At 41.9% G+C, this 22985-nt stretch overlaps 1 protein-coding gene across 2 annotated transcripts in view; it reads left to right on the top strand.

Moving 5' to 3' along the window:
• Positions 1 to 22372, top strand: part of mylkb (myosin light chain kinase b) — a 341548-nt gene extending 319176 nt beyond the window's left edge. For both annotated transcript variants that reach the window (XM_078228351.1, XM_078228350.1), the window contains 5 exons: positions 6587 to 6739; positions 6882 to 7005; positions 8616 to 8751; positions 12548 to 12679; positions 19102 to 22372. In XM_078228351.1, the coding sequence (XP_078084477.1) occupies positions 6587 to 6739; positions 6882 to 7005; positions 8616 to 8751; positions 12548 to 12679; positions 19102 to 19343 (787 nt within the window). In that variant the 3' untranslated portion in view covers positions 19344 to 22372. The remainder of the gene's footprint in view (positions 1 to 6586; positions 6740 to 6881; positions 7006 to 8615; positions 8752 to 12547; positions 12680 to 19101) is intronic.
• The last annotated feature ends 613 nt before the right edge of the window (positions 22373 to 22985 follow it).

Here is a 22985-nt window from a genome sequence, read left to right as displayed (position 1 = left end):
CACTCAGCTGCTGTCTGAACTGGAGAAAGGATGAATGCTGATTACAGTTATCTTTAGGGGGATACTTTAGTAAATAGCAGATATTATTGATTTTATTTAAGGGCAGAAAGCAAATTGTAGTTGAAAAAGTAAACATTTTAGTTTAGTAATGCCACCATTTTATAGTGATATTGGATTTTGAAAAAAAATTATCTGTTTTTAACCATTCCAGTCATAAAGTTTTTTTATTCATTCATGGGATGTGGGCTAGGCCAGCATTTATTACCCATCCCTAATTGTCCTTGAGATGGTGATGGTGAGCTGCCTTCTTGAATCACTGCAGTCCATGTGCTGTAGGAACATCCACAGTGCTGTTAGGAAGGGAGTTCCGGGATTTTGATCTGGCAACAGTGTAGGAATGGTGATATAGTTCCGAGTCAGGATGGTGAGTGGCTTGGAGGGGAACTTGCAGATGATGATGTTCCCATGTGTCTGTTGCTCTTGTCCTTCTAGATGGTAGTGGTTGTGGGTTTGGAAGGTGCTGGCCAACGAGCCTTGGTGAGTTCCTGCAATGCATCTTATAGATGGTACACACTGCTGCCACTGTACGTCGGTGGTGGAGGGATTGAATGTTTGTGGATGGGGTGCCAATCAAGCAGGCTGTTTTGTCCTGGTTGGTGTCAAGCTTTTTAATATTGAAGCACATTGAAATCCCTGGTATAATCCCTGGTAGTAGGCAGAAAAATAAAACAGCTCTTAATTTATCATCAGGTAACTCGTGTGAATGATATAATAAAATGATGCTCATTCAAGTAACAGAACATTAAAATATGGGAAATGAATTTTATACCGTACACCTCAAAAGTTACACGAGATGTAATCTATGTTAAAAACTGAGAAGCATTTATATTTTTTGGCTTCATCAGATGGGTTCAAAAAACATCTTGGCAAGCTTTAACTAAAAGGAAATGATGTTTATAAGTGCATTTTTAATCCCAAAAAAGCACAGTGTTTATGAGCTTGTGCTTGAAAAGGAGCCAAAATTAATTAAGTGGGTGTAAGGACTAAGATAAAGAGAAATCGTGTAAATAGAATTGAAGTTGATAATAAACTTAAAATTATTCTAAAACAAACTAGAATTGTAAAGAATTCAGAGCACTGTAGGAAGGAGCTGATGGCTTGCGCCCAATGCCATCTGCTCCCTCGACAGTCTGAAGATAAATCAGTTTATTTTTGCATTCCGGATGGAAAATTGTTTCCATAGAAAGTAGATCCACTCTTACCAGTTATTAACTTTAAAAGGATATAAAAGGAGCATAGTGCTCATTCCAGATTTATACACTCTGTACTAAAGCAGATCTAATAGAGCTGATAAAGTAAAAGCAGGTTAACTGTACTAAGGACTTGTTATATGGAAAATCAATTTTAATGCCATAAATTTTTGCAACTCTTTTACTGTTATAGTTCTGGGCTACATTGTATATGTTTTTCTTCAGTTTTAAAATACCATACTTCAAATGCCTTATTGAGTCAAGCGAACTCCTGACTTAAATGGAAATGTCTGTTGCATGGTAACCTTTTTGTCTAGGGATTATATGAGCTCCCCAGAGAGACATCAGTGGTTTCCCGTGTATTCTAAATTAAAGCCCATCCTTATCATTTTGAGAAAGTATGATATTAAAATCTTCTTGTGTACAGAGTAGGCAACTGGAAGCAAACTACTGCAACTGTTTTCGGGGAAAATGATACAATCTAATGTACGCAACAAAAAATGACTGCTATGAAGCAATGTGCTGATCGAAAATACAAAGAATTCCTTAACGGTTCTATAAACTAAACAATTATTATGTTAGGATGTTAAAGCAACAATCAGATTAGTATTATTTTATACAATATATTCATAATACATTTGCTACTCTCATCAGTGTGGACTTGTGTTTACTTCTCTGTTTCAAACTCTGAGTTCTAAAAGCAATTTTAAAATTAAGTATCCAAAATCAGAATGCAGTTGGGAAATATTTGCTTCGAGAAAATTTTACAAGTAGTTACTCGACAAAATGCCAGCAGCTTACTACAAAAAGAAAAGTTCAGTAATGACCAAAATCTGATTAACTAAATATATTTGAAACAATTCAATGGGAGTACAGAGAATCAAATGTCTTTTTCCCAATACATCTTTGATGTGTTACAGTTTCAGTTCAAAATTGGTTAATTCAAACTATGTAATTATTCAGCTTTTTAGTCTTAACTTTGAACTTTGGTGTATTATTTACATTGCTTAATTCAATTTACTTGATAATTTGGACTGTTAGTGCAAAAAGGTTATCGATGGACTGCACTGCAAAACAGCTAGACATTTTAATAAAGTTGGACCAGAGTGAATACAAGTCACTGGACGTTATGCTCAAACTGTAGAGGCCTGAGGTCAGACTGCACCTTGAGTGCTACAGGGAATTCTAGCCACCAAGGGAGATATTCACACCTGGAGGCAGCTCAATGAGACACGAGATTAATTATTTTTCTTGGAGTGAGCAATGATGAGAAATTGGTGAAGTTTGACCTTTTCCCTCTTGAAATTAAACAATTAATAAATGATCTTATCGAGGCACACAAGATAATAAACTGTATGAAGAAGATGGATCAGACATACTGGCTGGAATTCCCCAGCCGTTCATGCCCGGCTGCTCTGCCAGTGAGAATGGAGAATTTGGCACTCAGCCAAATCTCCGTTCAGTGCAGCGGGACCAGAGAATCCCAGCCACGGGCAAGATCGGAGAATCTGGCCCATTACTTCAAACTGAATTCTGATGGTTGACCAAGGACTCAGGTTCTAAATTGCAAAGGCGAATTTCAGGCTGTTAGGAATTCTCTACTCAAAGCAACACACTGATAGAGAGGCAAAGGTATAAGACATGGAATAATTTAACAAATGATTTGATGCTATGATGAAGGCACCAGAGGATCTTTCCAGATGGAAGAGCCTGAGACATGTTTTTCTAGCTTGAGATAAAAGCAAGCAAGCACGTTTTCAATCACAAATATGTTATCTATTTTTTTGAACTGAATCCAGGGAGACAGTATGGTTTCCTGAATTGTGACAAATTGAGTTGTTGCAGCTATTCTCTACAATCCATCCCTTTTTGAACATTGTCCAAATGCTGAAGGGTGTTCTGATATCTTGGCCGCAGTGACCTATAATGAGTAATTGTGAGTAATCATTAGAATGGACTCTTCCAATAAATAATGAGTGTAAAATGTTCTCTCTTAATGTATTTTGGGACTTTTTTCAGACTGCAAAATGAATAATAAAGATTTTTTAATGCAGCATAGTGCTACTATTAATATAAATTGAGATGTAAGCTATTGAAAAGTTATAGATAGAATTAAAGATCTAATATAGTAATGAATCTATCCAATAAATTCTTTTGAAAAATTAATCTATTAGTTAAAGCAAAGAGCAGTTTACAAATCTATCTTCTATGAGTGAAATATATTTATAGCCTATGCCTGAATTATGGTGATTTTGAAAAATATTTTGATTTAAGTTGCATGAATATAACTATTGGATAATGCATAGCTGACGGTTGTGGTTATATGATACAGAACTGATACAAGATATTCTGATATAGTTGTCATTGGTGCCTGCTGTATATCCCGTGCTAATTTTAGCCATTGTTCAAATTGGTGATTCTTCACCAGAGCCAAAAGGTTTAAGGAATAATCTGACAGATTAGGTTTGAAGGTTTATGATGGGATAAATAATGATAGATCATTTTCATTGGACAATGAGACAGAAAAGAATTAGAACAAATTTAACATAATTACAAAAGGAAGTAATAGGAAGTAATAGGTTAGAGAAAAAAAATCTTGTTTCCACAAAGTATGGTTAGAATGTCAAATTTTCTATTGCAAACCTTTGTTGAAGCAGAGTCCATGGGCTGGATTTTCACTGAGTCTGGATGACTAGGAAGCCCTTTAAAAATGGGAGATGGGTCCGAATTCCAGGATTTCCAACCCCATTTCCAGAGTTGGGCTGGTTTAGGTCACAAACCCACACCCTGTGCTCCCAACTTGGTTGGCTCCATTGCAGGGATAGGCAGGACCTAGTCATCTGCAACTTTCATGGAGTAGGGGTGACTGTTCAATGAATCAAGGTTCACGGCACTTCAGAGGTGTTATAAACAGTAGTCTGCATGAGGGAATGTTTTGAAAGTAAATTCAAAATATTCCCTTCATGACCTCTATGCTTGATTGACAGCTCTGGTTTTCTGATCTATACTGTCAATTGCACAATGTTTATTTCCACGAGGTAACGAGATTTCAAGTACTTGCAGTTTCAGCTGTTGGTACTCCAAAAGTTTTGGATGATTGACAGTTTGTAGTAAGCAGGATTTTTTTGTTGGGAAAATGGAATGTTATCAATGCATGACTGCTTTTTAAGCTTTTTTACGTACCGTACTATCACTACATGAGTTATTGGTCCTATACAATGTCTAGTGTGTGAATGGGCATGGAAGTGCCATGACTTGGAATGGGGATCATACAAGACAGTTTGGGGGCATACCTTAGCATGAGGGCATAAGGAGCCATGAACATTGGTTGGTGCAGGAGAAGCCAAGGGTGGTGGCTGGGAATCATGAGGTGGCATGGGTAGTGTGTGGAGGTGAGAGGGTGAGGACTGGAGGAGCTTTCTATTTTTGTTATTATGAGGATGAAGTCGCACAATACCAAGGAAAGCCATTTGATCAGCCCACCTCTGCACCAGCCCCTTTGTTTGCCTCTGAACTTTTTTCCAGGTTACCACACACACCCCCACACCCTCTCCCCCCTCCTCCTCCACAGTTAAAATCCCATTCAGTGGACATTTACTCCCAAGGTGGACGAGCAAAACCAGGAATTTTCCCAACTCCCACTACTCATTTCATGAATGAAAATCCAGCTCCTTGGGTCTTTTTAAAAATAAATTATGTGGTTGCAAATGAGAAGTGTCAAAGTTATTGGATTGAGAAATGAAAGTGGGATGAGACTCACCAGAAGAAAAATATTGGTGAAGGCTGTTGTGTCAAAAGTTTTATTTCTGTCCTGTAGCATTATGATAATCTATGATGTTTATATCTGTGGCAAATGATTCCAAGAATTATTTTATGCTATTTCTGCTCACTCTTCCACATACTTTGCTCTTCAACAGAAAACCGTAAGTCATTCTAAGCCTTAAGAATATACAAAATAGGAGCAGGAGTAGGCCATTCAGCCCTTCGAACCCTCTCCACCATTCAGTGATACCATGGCTCATCTATCACTTCAACACCATTTTTCTGTGTCTATCTGATTCATAGAATCATAGAATCCTACAGTGCAGAAGGAGGCCATTTGGCTCATTGAGTCTGCATCGACCACAATCCCACCCAGGCCCTATCCCCACAACCTCATGCATTTAGCCAAGCTAGTCCCCCCTGACTAGTCCCCCTGACACTAAGGAAATATTTAGCATGGCCAATCCACCTAACCCGCACATCTTTGGAGTGTGGGAGGAAACCAGAGCACCCAGAGGAAGCCCACACAGACATTGGGAGAATGTGAAAACTCCACACAGACAGTGGCCCAAGCCGGGAATCGAACCTTGGTCCCGGGTGACGTGAGGCTGCAATGCTAACCACCGTGCCGCCCCCACTTATTCCACTTACCTCCACCTTCATCATTGACCCTTTCAATCTTTGTTCATCCTCTGAGATTTCAATCATTGCAGTACCCTAAGCAAAGCATATTGCAGAAGAACAAGAACATATTGCCAGAGAAGTATAAATCCCACATTTAGAATTGTAATGCTTCCTCAGTAAATTGGATGGTTTTCTGCTCAATGATTGGCTGAGTTGGTAGATATTGATACTGTGCAGAAAAAACATCTACCCAGATAAACATAGGGTGGACAATTCCGACTGTCAAAAATATGATAAAAGCCCAGATTTTCAGTCAACATCCAGGTCATATTTGGCAAACAATAGGTAGGAACCTCACTGAGGGTTGTCTAGAAGATTTTCTTCTCCTGTAGAGGGAAGAGGGAAACAAATTCCAGATCGTTTTGTGGACCTCTTAATGGTCAATTGAAGTATACTGCATGTTATTCAGCGAGAAATGGTAATATTATGTGCTTTGGGAACGTCTGTGAAGAAAGGAGAGAGTAATAATAGATTATTTGCTCGGTTAAATAAATAATGACAGGCCATCCTTTTTAATGTTTGCACAATCTCTAAACCTGAGATTAAGAAATCGACTTCACTCCAAGGTCATCAACAGCAGACATGCTTGTACAGCAATCTATTTCACTAAAAACTGTATTGATGATAATGACCCATTCTACAGTAACTGAAGCAGTAAATACAGTGGAAATGTATTAGAATGGCTTTGTTGTAGTTAAGGTAGAAATGTATAATATTGCATTAGCCAACCTGGAACTACTTTTAATTCCATTCTTAGTTTCATCTGGTTATAACATTTCTAGAAATAAGGGGAAGTTTACAAATCTGCAGGTAGTATTTTTGATGGATTAATCTTGGTAAGTGTCAGTCTTTATGGTATTTTATGGTGCGATTTTCATTTTGTGCTCTAGGGTCAGTGGACTCTCTCCATTCATGGGTGATAACGACAACGAAACCCTTGCCAATGTAACGTCTGCTACCTGGGACTTTGATGATGATGCCTTTGATGAGATTTCAGATGATGCCAAAGACTTCATTAGTAATCTACTGAAAAAAGACATGAAGTAAAGTTTTTCACTTGCAACATCTCGGATTTAATTTTTAATCAAATTATTTTCATAGATAGTCATTCAAGATATCAATGTTATGCTGAAAATATTTTCACGATCATGTCTAAACTCTCCATATATGTTCATACATTACCAGACACCGCCTGAACTGTGATCAGTGTCTTGAGCACAAGTGGCTGAAAAAAGATGTTAAAAACATGGCAGTGAAGAAGCTTTCAAAGGAAAGAATGAAGAAGTACATGGCCAGGAGGAAATGGCAGGTACAACTGACAATAAAAAAACAGCAAATGTAATAACTGAGTCACTGAGAAATACCCTCCCTGAACTAACTCAGAAAATATGAGACAAAATGCAGAAAGGTAACATGTTTCTATTATTTTCTTTCACCCAAATTTCTTCTCCTTCCTTCCTGGAGATGCTGTTTCAAGCTATTCATCTAAATGTTGTAATAAAGCAGAGTTTTGTAGCCCTCTGATACATTATCAAACTCTACAGGGCACAACTTCATCTGTGAATAATGACCAAGTGGTCATTACTCACAGATGAAGCTGAACAGTTGGTGTTGATAGGATTGGCATCACAACTACCCTCGCCTGACATTTTCCATCAGAGATTACTAAATAATGAACATGAGTGAGCTTTTGTTTATCCCTCCCTAATCCAGATCAACATTAACTTCTGAACTCATCCCAAAGCAAAGACTGAACCTGAGAACGTCTTTGCCTTCATGGCAAGTGGATTGTTTAATGAAGCATTTCCAATTTTTAACACACCTGTCAGCATTAAGCATCAGGCACAAGTCAGTAAGATGTTGGAAAAGTTGAATCTCCTCTCCCCCAGGAATGTTTCTTACCTATCTTACCACACCGGTGTGACATTTACTATGGGTATCTTCTTTGTGCTTTCACTTTGTGCAATGATTAATTTGGGAGTTGTGAACCAACCACCAATTAACAGTGGTGTTGAAACTGCCCAAACTCAGTTCATGTAGTTTTCTTTAACGACCAATATAGAGATTACACCAAGCCTGATCCTAGCAAAAAAATCACTGTGTATTGTTCCATTCTGCCATACAACAGTTGGGACTGAAAGCTGATTACAAGCCATATCACTGTTAGGGAACCATTTTTTTCCTTTTACAATAATAAATATGTTGCCCTTTTCCCCATTAATCTTCCACTTCCCTCATGAAAGTCATGCATTTCCATCTCATCTACTACAGTTCGAAGGCATTGCTATCCATCATGAGTTGGGTTATTTTTTTCTACATTTGCTGATCTTTGAGAAAATTATTTCCATATTTCTACTAGATGTAATTTGCTTTTCTACTTACTTTTCGACTTCCTGGGGCACAATGGGATTGCTCTCCGACTTCTGCTCAGAATGGCACAAAACTGCTGGAGTGTCATTACTGTCCACCTGCTGCTGGCATTTTGAGGCCAAGACCATCTTCAGGCCCAGATTCCCATCTGTGGGTCAGGTGTGCGGAGACGAGAGAATTCCAGGCTCTGTGAACCCGACTTTAAAAATGGCGGCCTGGATGTCAGATTTTTGGCACGGGGGAGCGAGCTGGGTGACCCTGGAAGAAGTGAGGAGGCTATCAGGTGCAGAGGCAGGATGGGCAGAAGGCCTAACTCCTCTTGGAATTTACATCAAATTAGTAAGGGAATCAAGATTCCACCCCTTTGAACTCCAACTGCTGGCCATACATTGCCCAGACTAGAAATGGTTGAAAGTTGTGCCCTGTTGAGTTTGATAAAGTGAATGATCAATGCACAGTGTGCCACTGTATTATATTTGTGATATGTTTTATCCTGAAACAAAACTTGTATGGAAATATCATGTTATTCAATTCTTTTGTGATTTGCAGAAAACAGGACATGCAGTGAGGGCAATAGGGCGGCTCTCTTCAATGGCAATGCTAGCTGGTCTAAGTGGAAGGAAAGCCTCACTGGGAAACACACCCACCAGTCCTCCAGATTCTGCTGAAAAGCCGGAAGCTGAAAGTAAATACAACTCAGGGTGTTTTTTATTTGATTTTGATTTGATTTATTATTATCACATGTATTAACATACAATGAAAAGCATTGTTTCTTGCGCGCTATACAGACAAAACGTACCGTTCATAGAGAAGGAAACGTGAGAGTGCAGAATGTAGTGTTACAGTCATAGCTAGGGTGTAGAGAAAGATCAACTTAATGCAAGGTAAGTCCATTCAAAAGTCTGACAGCAGCAGGGAAGAGCTGTTCTTGAGTCGGTTGGTACGTGACCTCAGACTTTTGTATCTTTTTCCCGAAGGAAGAAGATGGAAGAGAGAATGTCCGGGGTGCATGGGGTCCTTAATTATGCTGGCTGTTTTGCTGAGGCAGCAGGAAGTGTAGCCAGAATCAATGGATGGGAGGCTGGTTTGCGTGATGGATTGGGCTACATTCACGACCTTTTGTAGTTCCTTGCGGTCTTGGGCAGAGCAGGAGCCATACCAAGCTGTGATACAACCAGAAAGAATGGTTTCTATGGTGCATCTGTAAAAGTTGGTGAGAGTCGTAGCTGACATGTCAAATTTCCTTAGTCTTCTGAGAAAGTAGAGGCGTTGGTGGGCTTTATTTTTTCAAGATTCCATTATGTTTACACCAAGAGCATAAATCAGTACCACAGCCATGAGGTTAAAATGTTTATCATTTCTATTTTTATATTTTGACGGTCACAATTCCCCCACAAATTGCACAACACCTAGCCAGTAACTGGGTAATAGTCCCAACAGAACTCAAATGTTGCCTCAAAACAAGAAATCAACTGTAGCCAATGCCTAACAGAGCCAGTATTTGCAACATGTGAGATCTGAAGTGTTCTGAAATTGCAGCTGGGTGGATGCTGATGGCAGGAACTGAACGGATAAACAGAGAGATTCCTCTACAATTAGAAGGAAACTAAAATCTTTAACCCTTACTTGATGCCATTAAATCCAAGACAACCGTCCATCTTTCTAGCCCAATGACTTTGTTTTGAGTACCCTTAAGAGATTTTATGACCAATTGGTCAACACTTATTACAAATAATGGCCCAGATTTTTGCTTTCTAGTTTGCTGTCTGTGAGAATACGTCAATGTGACAGGTTGTTTGGCCTGTTTGATGGTTGTGAAGCTTTCATCACACGCCTTTCATCCTTACCCTCTGAAACTGACAACATGTGTGGGCGGCACGGTGGCACAGTGGTTAGCACTGCTGCCTCAGAGCTCCAGGGACCTGGGTTCGATTCCTGGCTTGGGTCACTGCCTGTGTGGAGTTTGCACGTTCTCTCCGTGTCTGTGTGGGTTTCCTCCGGGTGCTCCGGTTTCCTCCCACAGTCCAAAGATGTGCAGGTTAGGTTGATTGGCCATGCTCAATTGTCCCTTAGTCTCAGGGAGATTTGCAGGGTACATACTCGGGTTATGTAGATAGGGCCTGGGTGGGATTGTTGTCAGTGCAGGCTTGATGGGCTGAATGGCTTCTTTCTGCACTGTAGGGATTCTATGATGTGCTGTGCGCTTCTCTGCTGGCACACTGGCAAGGTCTACCTATCAATTGGAAATCTATGAATTAACAAGAACTTTCAATCCATCTTTCGGATGAGGTCCTGTCTTCCCTCTCATGTTCATGTCAAAGATCCGCTGGTACTATTTTGAAGAAGACAAGTGGTGTCCTGGGCCAATATTTATCCCACAATTACCATCACAAAAGCAGATTATCTGGTGCTTATCACATTGCTCTTATTGGTTGTCTGCTACACAGAAATTAGCTGCTGCATTTCTTATATTACAACAGTGACTACACTTTAAAAATACTTTATCGGTTGTAAAGCACTTTGTGATATCCAGTGTTATATAAGTGCAAATCTTTTTTTTTTATGCCCTTATCCTGCTTTAAAAATCATCGAAAAAATTGCACCCTATTGAATAAGACGTAATCGGGTTTTTAATGTGATACTATGTTCAGAATTACTGCTAAATGGCCTCACAGACGAACTTCTTAAGATTGTTGAATTTCTCCATTATAATAGGAAATTCCAAATAATTTTTAAATAATTCATGTTAGTTTATGATCTTTATCTTCTAACTTAATCCTATGTGAAAGGTCCCCCACATTTAATTGGCTATCTGCAAACATTTTAAAATTAAAAGTGATGGAATTGAGTAATTTATGCTTCCTGGTTTCTGTCTGTGAGAATATATCAACGTGATTTGCTACTTAGCTTGTTCAATGACATAACTGCTGCCGGATGCTTGGAGATGCCCTTTGAGCAGAACAAATCGTTGAGAAAGAATGGGCAAAATTTTCCTGAAAAAGGTGACATGGTGGCACAGTGGTTAGCACTGCTGCCTCACAGCACCAGGGACCTGGGTTCAATTCCGGCCTTGGGTGACTGTGTGGAGTTTGCACGCTCTCCATGTACCTGCATGGGTTTCCTTTGGGTGCTCCAGTTTCCTCCCACAGTCCAAAGACTTGTAAATTAGGTGGATTGCCCCTTAGTGTCCCAAGATGCGTAGATTAGATGGATTAGTCATGGTAAATGTGTAGGGTTACTGGGATAGGGTGGAGGAGGGGGCCTGGGTAAGATACTCTGTCAGAGATGATGCAGACTCGATGGGCCAACTGGCCTCCTTTTGCACTGTAGGGATTCTATATTGAGCTTGGCTAGAAATGCACGTTGGCAACATGTACGACAGCTGACAAGATATCCCCCAAAATCTTATGGATAGCAGCTCATGAATAAGCTGCTGTTCAGGACAGTTGCCTGTCCCTTAGGAGAATCGGCCCAATCAGAGGACAAGCCACTCACGAGCCCCAGCAGTGCCATCAGGTATGGGGGCCACGGCTGAGGAAGATAAGGGTCCTGCAGTCCACACTGGGAAGGCCAAAGAAAATTTAAGAAGACATGAATGTTAGTTGTGCGGAGGGAAAACCCCTCCAAGGTAATTGCTGGGGTTGCCTTCTCTGCCCACAGCCTCCTCTTTGAATAATAAAATGCTTTCCCTCTAGGCTGCTGCTGGGAGGCCTCCTGCATTCAGACGGCAGCCTCCCCCACACAGTCAAGGGTCAATCTACTGCCGGCAGCCTGGTAAAATGGCACGGAGTAGACATCGCAAGATTTAAAATTGTTTCCCACCTCCTTGCAGCGGGAAGCCAGTTGCCAATCCCCCAGTTGATAAAATTCCCTGATGGTGATACATCGTTGAGGAGCCAATCGAACAGGGCTCCCCCTGATTAAACTGCCCCCTTGTTGTGTTCCTGCCTCACGTGGGCTGGGAAAATATATACAACTTTTCCTGTGCAGCAGCAATAAATTAAATTGTGATCTGCATGCATCCCTCCAACCCTTTCTTTGCTCGTTGCCAGCAGTTTAAATTGATTTGAAAAGCCTGACATGCACTGGAGACTCGGCCTTGGAACCGTGTCTGCAACCTTTCCCCATGTATCATCAATAGCACCGTATTGCCACCATTTGGAAAGTCAGTGTGTGAACTTCAGAAACTTGGTAGCATTGTGGATTTCAACATTCCCACTTGGCTGATAGCCAGTGGAAAATGGGACAGTTTAATTGAACAAGCCCCAATATAAATTGGCACTAGAACATGCATTTCAATAAATATGGATTAACAGTAATAATCTTCACTTTTAGCTCAGGCTCTTGACAACTGGTAGAAAGTAGAATGCATGCTTCAGCTGCTCTAACGTTGGCATTTGCCCAATATGTGCGGGTATTATGTTCACACAGTGACCAAAAATGGATATTCTGTTTAAATGTTTTGTTTTTCCTTATCTCAGCTGATGAAGCCAAGATGCTTCTTGAGGCAGTTTCCGAAGAAAGGCAAAATTTTAAGCCATATTTTTCCAAGACCTTTAAAGACGCTGAAGTTGTAGATGGCAGTGCTGCTCGCTTTGACTGCAAGATCGAAGGTAAATTCACAGATTCTGACTCAGAATCAGAATGCATCGGTTGTGGTTTGCAGAATCTTTCATTGAGAAACATATGCACAGATTTCAATGTGAAACAGCCATGTTTTGTTTATCATTGTTGGTGAATAATTTAATTTTTTTTCAAGAGGAACCAATGCATTCCAAATTCCACAAGAGCAAAGCCTTCTTGTGCCATGGAACATTTATTCAGATTATTTGATATAACTTCAATGATTCTTGTTGACAAGAGAATTGAAACACAGCACAAAGGGCCATTGGAATATCAAAATGTTAAATTACCACTCATGTAAATGAAGCTATATTTTTTTAGGGAAGTGCTGCAAGAGACCACAGAACTATAAAAGTTTACAGAGTCCTTATGGTCCACTTCTACCAGAGCAACCCAAAACTATTTCCTACTTTCTCCCCGTGGTGCTGGTCCTTCCCCTGTTCAAAATGTTGTCCACTTTTCTACAGAACGATATTGTTGTCATTGCCTCAGCCAATCTCTGTGGAAATGTGTTCCATCATTTAACAACCCAGTGCATAAAGAAATTTCTCCTCAACTCTATACTCACTTAGTGACAATTTTACATTTGCAATGGTTGGCACAGACTGCCAAACAGGAAATAGTTGTCCTATTCATACTGATTAAAGCATTTGTAATTTTAAATACAGTATAACCCTGATTTTACGCGCCCGATTTAGCGTGAAATCGGATATGACGCGATGGATCATTGGACCCTTTTTTTTGCTCTTTCCGGTTTAGTGATTTAGCGCGACCCCGATTTAGCGCGACCCCGATAACATTCGCGATAACATTTTATGGACCCCAACCATCGCGTTACAACGGGGCTGCACTGTATTTCTATTAAATCTTTTCTTTACCACTGCTTGAGTGAAAATATTTCCAGCATTTCAGATTTGACCTTGGAACTATAGATGTCCATCCCTAGCATCATTTTTTCATTCTGAGTAATGTTCCTTTGCCCTCTTTGTTTCCTCTCCGTCCATGCTGCTACGTTACTTCTTTCATCCTGTGTCTAATTTTTCGAAGAGGTCTCTTGTAGAACCATTTGTGAAAATTCATGCACTTTACGTTTTGTGCATTAGCCTTATTTGTCAATTCAGTTAAATTACGGGTGGAATCCTCCCAACCCACCCGCGGCAGGTTTGTTGGTGGCCGGGCAGGCACAGAATCTGGCAAGAGGCAAAAAAATCAGAAACTTGCCGGTGTAAAATCACGTTGCAATTCTCCCAATTGCGGGTTAATAACGGGTCACTCTTTCTGGGGGCAGGTTTTAATGAGCATTCACGGGATGCAAATTAATTTCATTTGTATTAATTTGCATCCCGTGCATTCTCATTAAAACATTTGACAGCCAGCATCCTGTTAGGCCTTTCAATCTTACGTCACCCCAGCGGGAAATTATGTTGTTGTCAAACCCAATTGCTAAAGAGGGGTATGCACAAGATGGTCCTCTGTTTGCCAGAGACTTCAGGGTGAGTGCAACAATTCTCTGCCATAGTGCTGCACTGCTCCTGATGCACTCTTCACCACTGTGCCAGGGCAGGCATGTTCCTGCCAACACCTCCATGCTGAGCTGATCCTTGCTACTGGACCCATGGACCTCCTGGGTGACTGAGTCAGATCAGTACTGCGCTTGAAGCTGGGAAGTACAGGGGTCTCCTTCCCCCTGGTGCCACACACCGGTATCTTTCTGGACAACACTGCGGGACTCATGCAGCCAACGCAACAAAGGTCTGAGGTTCGACCGGGAGCGGAGTGCAAGGTGAGGGCAGAGGAGTGTCGCCTAACAAAGACAAGGAGCGTAATGCAGAGGGAGGGCTGTGTAAGGTGGGGGTGAGGATGAAGGTTCACAATGGCAGGGAGAGGGACAAGGAGGTGGATGAAGAAGATGAACAATGGAAGGCAGAGGGAAAACCGAAGGGAAGGAAGCTCGACCCTGGCATGGCCGTATAAAAGCTCACAAACCAGGGGCTCAATGGGATACCACATTGCTTTCTCGAAAGGGATGAATAAAGACGCCAGATGCGGTGGGTAAAGGTCCAAGTGAAGCACTGGGGACTTCACAGGCGATGGGCTCAGGGAGAGGATGGTTGAATCGGAGAACAGATTTCTTATTGAGGCTGCTTGCCTCTTCCTTCTGGGTTGCTGACATCTTGCACATCCGGGTTATGACAGGTGGGCTGGAAATAGTAATACGAGTGTGCTGGATTGATATTTAAATATGGCACTGAGAACTTTGAACTCATCAGCTGACAGGGAGTGGACGAATCAGCTGTCGTCCCACCAGGTGACTCAGAGGGGAACTCAGCTGTGCATAATTAATCAGGTTGCAAGTGCAAAATCTGGCGTGGCATCTCACTGTGAATGGGTCGCCTTCTCTTTTTAAATAAACACCTCTGATACATCCTCTCTTCTGTCACCTCACCAATGGCAGGTGTGCCTTCAGCCATCAAAGTCCTAAGGCCCTGTTTTATCATTTTGATTCTAAGTGCTGGGCAGACTTGAAACTGGGATATGTTTCAGATTTGACTTTTAGACTCGTTCTCAGGCGCTCCCATACGCACTCGGCCTGAAAAAATATCAGTGATTTCGAATCCAACTGCGCATGCGCAGAAAAATAAATGATAGAATGCGGCTCCCCTGCCACATTCCTCCTGGGCTGGATAATGCCTCCCCCCGGCCCCCACAGACATTGCCCCACCCCCACAGTATTACTGACCCCCTTATCCCCCCACCCCCTCCACCTCCCAGGCCAAATGCGGGCCTCACCCCCCCCCCCCCCCTTCCCCCCCACCGATCTCAGGCAGAGTGGCGGCAGACCCCACTTCTCCCTCTCTGATCACAGGCAGAGTGGCAGCGGACCCTCCCTTTCCCCCCCACTGATCTCAGGCAGAGTGGCAGCGGACCCCACTTCCCCCCCACTGATCTCAGGCAGAGTGGCAGCGGACCCCTCTTCCCCGCCCCCCCCCCCTCCCCCCCCCCCCACTGATCTCAGGCACAGTGGCAGCAGACCCCACTTCCCCGTCACTGATCACAGGCAGAGGGGCAGCGGACCCCCCTCCCCCCACTGATCTCAGGCAGGGTGATAGCGGACCCCCCCTTCCCGCCCACTGATCTTAAGCAGAGAGCTATCGGACGCTCGGCACCTACCTCCTCACTAACTGGAGCGCCCAAATCAGATTTTTGTGGAGCATGCCTGTTTCGCGCTGATTCTGGATTGGCGAATGCGGTGGTAAAGGGGGAAGTGCCGGTAGAGTTGGGCGTGCAGCCCATTAAGTCTATCTAAATGCATGCAAATACATTTAAATGGCTGTCGCACCCATTTCGGGCACAATCCCAATTGCGGCAATTTTCGAGCCGTGGTAAAGGCGGAACTGGCATGGAAGCGGGCACGGATCATGCTACGCGCCTCACACCCAACTTTACCAAGTTTTCGTGCAATGCGGTGGTAAAATTGGACCCCTAATGTCCCTTCTGTTCCAAAATGGCTACATCTCGCCATTCCCTCTCTTCCTTTGAGATGTTGCTGAAAACATACCTCTTTGATCATATGTTTTGATTAAGTTGTTCTCGTACAACTACAACAATGGCATCTACCCAACAATGGGGAAATTGCCCAGGAGTGTCCTGTTTACAAAAAGCAACGCGAATCCAAACTTCTTGATCATCAACAAAGGCATGGCAGGTGCCAGCAGCAGTGCTATCAAGTGACGCTCACACAGCAATAAACCACTCAACAGTGGGCTCTAGCAGAGAAACTCGACACCTGACCTCATTAAAATCTTTAACCGAGCATGGACAAAAGGAGCTCAATTCAGAAGATGAGGTGAGAGTGACTGCTCTTGAAGTTTTTGTTGGAGGCCAAACATCCCAGCCCCAGGATATCACTGCAGGAGTTCCTCAGGCTGGCGTTCAGGGCCCAACCATTTTATTAAGGGACCTACCTGCCATCATAAAGCCAGAAGTGGAATGTTCATTGATGACCGCAGAGTGTTCAGTAGCATTCACGACTCCTCAGATTCCAAAGTAGCCTGTGCCCATATGCAGCAAGACCTGGGCAACATTCAGGTTTGGGCTGATAAGTAGCAAGTAACATTTGCACTGTACAAGTGCCAGTAATGACCATCTCCAAAAAGAGAAAATCTAACTATCGCTCCTTGACATTTAATGGCAGTCTCATTGCTGAATCTTCCATCAACAACTAGGGGCTACCTCTGACAACAAACTGAACTAGACTGGCCATATAAGTACTGTGGCTCCAAGGGGTCAGAGGTTGGAAATTCTGTGACAAATAACTCACCTCCTTACAGCCCAAAGCCACCATCTACAAGGCACAGGAGTGTGCTGGAATAATGTTAACTTGCCTGGATGAGTGCAGTTCCAATAATACTAAAGAATCTCGACACCATGCTAAACAAAGCAACCACCTTGAGGAGCATCCCATGCACCACCTTAAATGCTGAGCTAGGAACTGATCTAATGGGATATTGCATCAAGAGCAATTTGATGTAAGATCGGCTAAATGCCCTGCTTACCTGCCTACTTTGTGAACTTGGCAATTGGTCATATTCAGAAGCTCCACCTTGGCAACTGCATCATCCAAATTGTCTGCAGTTTGGATCTAATTCGCTACTTATGCAATGTTGATATATCACTTTGTTGTCTTAATTTCCTATATTTCCTAACATTCCAATGTATTCTTACAAATATTAATCTCTTTTAAAAGATGCAATTCCTATGTCAATGTGGTTGACTCCTAAATGCCCCCTGAAGGTCAATTAGGGATGGGCAATAAATGCTGGCCCAGCCAGTGATGCCCACATCCCATGAAAGAATTTTTTAAAGTCATAAATAACAACCAATGAGTAGGAAATGTGAGCACAAATGAATGCATCCTTAATGCTTAATCTTTCTGTTCATATTTGAAAGGTTTGATACTGTAGATAAAATCATCCAGGGCAATTTCACACCTGTGAACTTGGAAAAACAGTATAATAATTCATTTTATAAAGACAGCAAACATCGGGGCGCTGTGCGCAGTGGGCCGGGAGATTCGAGCAGCAGCTGATTTGCTCAATTGGCCCTGGGTGACCGGCCCTGAGTGCGTCTCCCAGCGCCAGATTTCCAGCGTCATCAGCTTTGCGCCAGAAATCGGCACGGAGCTGCATTATATATGCAGACACTGATATTAATATAATGTAAATATAATTAACCGCCTGGGATTGAAGTCTCGGGGTCCGCTAACCTCTTCCCCCCTCACCCCCCCCCCCCCCCCCCCCCCCCACCCCGCCCTCCGCCAGGAGTATTTCACTCCAGCGGGGTTTATTCTAGCGAACAGGGAGCTGGCAGCCTGACCTCGCTGGAGTGAAGGGGAGGCAATCAAAGCCCAGCACTGCCTAAGGGGAAAGATGTCAATGCCCAGGGGGCACCTTGGCACAGTCCACTGGGCATCAGGCAGTGCCAGGTGTTGGGGCCTAATGGGGGGCAAGGCCTGATTGGGGGGGGGGAGAGGGGTGGGGGGACTCTGGGGGGGGAGTCTGTGGTAATGGAGGGTTCTGCTGCCACTTTGCATTCGGGATCGGTGGGGGTGGGAGGGAGCCTAGTGATTGGGGCTGGCCACCAGGGTGGGGGATGGCAGCCCGCTGGGGGGGTTGGGGCTGCAGGGGGGTGCGGTTTGGCACTGAGGGGGGTGGCAGGGGATCGAGGCAGGCCGAGAGTTTGGGGGGGGGAGGGGTTGTTAAGGCTGGCCCAGACATGTCTGGGAGACCAGGGATTGGGCCGTGGGGGGGAGTCAGAGGGCCAGCGATATGGGGGTCACAGGTCTTGCCAGGGACGTGGCTGGCCAGTGATTGGGAGGCTGGCAGACAGGGGCCACTGCATATGCGCTGATCTCGGCATTGAAAGATCGGCGCATGAGCAGTGGCCCACTCAGCGCTATGCTGCCGGCCTCTCCAGCGCGAATAGGCCCTGCCCACTGCTTGTTAAAGTGATTCATGCCAGTGCACTCTGCAGTGCACAGAGAGTGGGAGATTCATTTTTAAAGTCCCGCTGAAAAAACTAGCGTGATTTACTCCAGTTTTCACACAAATTTGACACTTAGACTATTTCTGGGAGAACCGCCCCCTTGATTTTCCAACCATTAAAGTTATTGCTCAGAACCTCAAAGGTGAGTGTGGAGAATTTTGAAATATGCGCTCTACGCATAGCAAATACATTATAATAGAGCATTCCAGCCAAAAATTCAATCATTTTCAGATAAGAATTATGGTAAGTTATAAACTGCACTGAAGAGTTAATCCATCGGTAACAATTGGTGTTTATTTATTGAAAAATAACTGCAAAATCTGTGTGTATGAGTATTTCTAACAGAGTCATTTCGTATTATTTATAGGCTACCCTGATCCTGAAGTTATCTGGTTCAAGGGTGAACACCCTATCAAGGAGTCTCGTCATTACCAAATTGAATATGATGAAGATGGAAACTGCTGTTTGATTATTTCTGAGGTATCTGCACACGATGATGGTAAATATACTTGCAAGGCCATCAATAGCCTAGGAGAAGAAACCTGGACATCTGAGCTCATTGTGGAAACGATGAAAGAAGGCAAGATGAGTAACACTGAATCAAATTAAAAGTGTTGCTTGTTTGGATGTGCCTTTTATTTGATGTTAGATTCTATACTACTAAAGCCCATGTAAAAAAAAAAGGTTTGACTATGCAACGTTCTTTGTATATTTCCAGGGGATGGAAGATGTTTATGAATATATGCATTCTATGCCTATGAAATCACTACAGAATACTGCAGTCATGCCCAGAAATTTAAGATTACAACCCACCCACTTACCTAATGATGGATATATCACCATGTGAACACCACAACATATGTACTATATATTCAACATTCAGTTTCACCCACATTTACCAACTTACAGCAATAATCACTTTCTTTCTCAGAGGGATTTATGAATTCTTTGGACCTAATGTTTCTAAACCAGTTATTTTGAAACCTGCCAATTTAATCATTTGGTTCATTGACCCAGTTCTTTGTACATCCCAATTTGCATGTACAGATGTATGAGAGGCTGATGAATTCTTGTTTATGGATCTCATCCACCGTCTTCACTTGCAGATGTATGGAACTTTCTGTGATCCAAAAGATATTTTAAACACATATTTTGTTTACATTACACTGCACCTTTTACATTTTTTAATGTTTTCACATTGCTTTTTATGTGTCACATATGATTTTTTGACAATAACCCAGTTGATGCTTTTACTGGTTTTGTAACACAGATCTCAAACAGGAGTTCAACACCCTCATCTTCCTTTCACCAAGCAGCTATTCATTTTTATTACTACACACAACATACAGCTTGGTTTCTGATTTATAATAAAACCCTACGAATGTAAACATCACAGAAATGTAACATCGGTTACCAAATCCTGCTGTTTGAAAATTAAACAGGAAATTATTTTTAATATTGCTGTATCACTTTACAATGTGCACTTTGAATCTAAAACCAACATTGAGAATGGAACTCACAAACTTATACAACTTGTATGTAAGGATAATGCCATAAGACATTGCGAAGTGTATTGTTAGATAGTACTGAACTAAAATTCAAGTTGAGTGTTTAGCATTGTCTAATCCAGTTGCTTGTTGATGAGCTAGAGAATCCCTGCACTTAAACTCAGAAGTCCTAAATCTCTGAGGTTTCACCCACAGTGTGGAGCTTGGCTGGCAAAGAACACATTGGAAAATCCAGCTTTCACTTCATGTCTCAATTCCCATTGCTCTGAACATTTTGGGTCCCATTTCAATTCTTCTTTGCATTTTTAATTACATTTCCCATTAATTACTCTTGCAGGTTTCCTTATTTTGTTGTTTTTACCTTGCCAATGTTTTCCTTTATTATTCTTGGTTTCTCTTCCGACTTTTAAATTGTTCCTTGCTAATTGGCACAGTATTCCTTCAGGCGGTCCAAAAACAGTGCAAAACTCAGAGAAGAATTTGGTTCTAAATGAAGAGTTCAACAATTGAAGATGCAAATATAGCAGAGCTATTTTACCCTGCATTCAGCACTGCCTCCAGGGCCAATGTTTTCCACGCTTACTTGTTTCAGAGAGAAAAATATCTTTGTTCACAAGAGTAACCAACATAGAAATGTGTAGGCAATATTTGGAAGAGAAACAGGTATTTCAAAGAAAGCGAAACGACCACAGCATGAAGTTTCCATCCCTCATACTTCCAATACATCACAATGGACATCTGCTGTATCAGGAAGAGGCAAAGCATCAGTTTTCCTGTGTTGAGGAGGCAGCAACTGTACAGGTCACCTAGCTTTCACTGGATGACAAATTCTCCTTGAGTGAAATATGTTTTGATGGCACTTGTGCAAGCATCATGACACCTCATAGCAAACATTTGGCCTACATGTACGGAGACAGTTTTATTCAATGACTGTTCAGGTGATAATTCACCACAGAAATATCACCATGTATATCTGTGGCCATTATCTAAGAAGGAGACATGATGTCTTCATTACATGGCAGCCTGCAGTGCCCACATTTTGTTTGAAGTTGAGAAAACATTGGATTGCTGGCGATCTTCTGCATCCCCACTGCTGATCCTACTGAGAAACCCTTCAACACAAAAGTATGTCAATAATATGTTTGCTGTTGATTAAACTATTTTCAAGGAAAATACAGTGTTTCAAATGGAATCATCCAGACAGTGTAGCAAATCCCAACTTAAGTTTGTACATGTGGTCCCCACAAGAATTAAGAGCTAAACTGAGAGTAGTTACTTTCACCTTCCTCCTGACATAGAAGGGTTATTCCTCACTTGGAACCAGTTATAAGGGAACGGGTTGGCTGTATTGCTTGAGTCAATGACATCTCTCCATGCTAATTTCATCTGGAACATTTGACTAGAAATTGGGCTGCAGCTACCAATAGGAAAACTTTCCTTGGGTGGAGCTGCTGCTGTAAGACCTCTAAGCTTTCTGCACCAGTGGTAGCAATACAGCCGACATGTTCAGCTATGCCATTGTCAACAATGTATCATTGTTTCTATCAATGCCATAAATTTCCCTTTAATAACAAGCTATGGTGAGGCTTACCATTCAATTCAAGTTAGGGGGAGGTAGTCCTGTTGGAAAATTCAGTATCATCCACTCTCTGTGCCAATTCAGCCGAGTCTATATCACGGACCAACTCAACCACCTTTGCTGATCTGGACCAGCTTCCCACCTATAAATTTGAATTGATACTTTGCCAAAAAAGCCAAAAATTGCTGACCATGGATTAACTGCAAAGTGCACACATCATAATCACTGTTGTGTCAAATTTATATCTAAGCTCACAACATGTATAATATTGAATGTTATATAACCTGTGAAATGGAGAAGTTAAGCCAATTTTAGTCTGGATGATGGACAGCATCAGTCCAAGTAAAGGGAGTTAGGGTTGAGTATTTTAAATTTTAAGTGAGTTGTTTTTGCCAACCAATTTTTTGGAAGTCATCCTAATGTCCAACCATTTATAGTGATATGAATAGACTGTTTCAGGTTGTAATATAAAGATTTGTAAAATTTAAAATTAAACTTCACACACTGCACATTTCAATACAATTATAAAACAAGAGTTCGGTTACATTTTTCATTGATGTATTGTACAGATTATTGTTACTATATACCAAAGAATAACTATTTTTGAACAATTTCTATCACACAAACACATTTTGGATACCTGCTTTAGCTGCTTACGCTAATCTTGAAATTCTCTACCATAGGAAATCCTAGTTTCACATCATTTTTCAGCAAATCCCATAGTTACTATTCCTGTGACTTAATTTAAGCTGTCATATATTTTTTTATTTACTCAAATATCTTTAAACATTCAAGTTTTTAATGTTAGCATATGTATAATTCCTAAAACTTCCTAAAATTTCCGTTTTGAAACTGGTATATTTGTATCCTTACAAATGAAGTATTTAGTGGGATTCCAAGTGATCATTTAAGAATCTACATTGGAAAGATTATAATGTACCATGGAATGTAAAACATAATGCTGACCCCTGCTAGCTGCTGTGTCGAAAGGTGGCTGCTACAAAATTAATTAACTTTGCTCAAAGCTGATTTGCATTTCTGTGAACACAACACATAATGTTAATGCGACTGACTGCTTGCTATCCAAATTGCAAAGGGGGAGTGATAAGTGGGATCTCTTTGGGATTGAGGTGGCTCCAAAATGTTAGACCCAGTGATAGAATC

Source organism: Mustelus asterias, chromosome 14 (assembly GCF_964213995.1).
Source record: "Mustelus asterias chromosome 14, sMusAst1.hap1.1, whole genome shotgun sequence".
Classification (NCBI taxonomy): Eukaryota; Metazoa; Chordata; class Chondrichthyes; order Carcharhiniformes; family Triakidae; genus Mustelus; species Mustelus asterias.
This window is presented reverse-complemented; position numbering and strand designations above follow the sequence as displayed.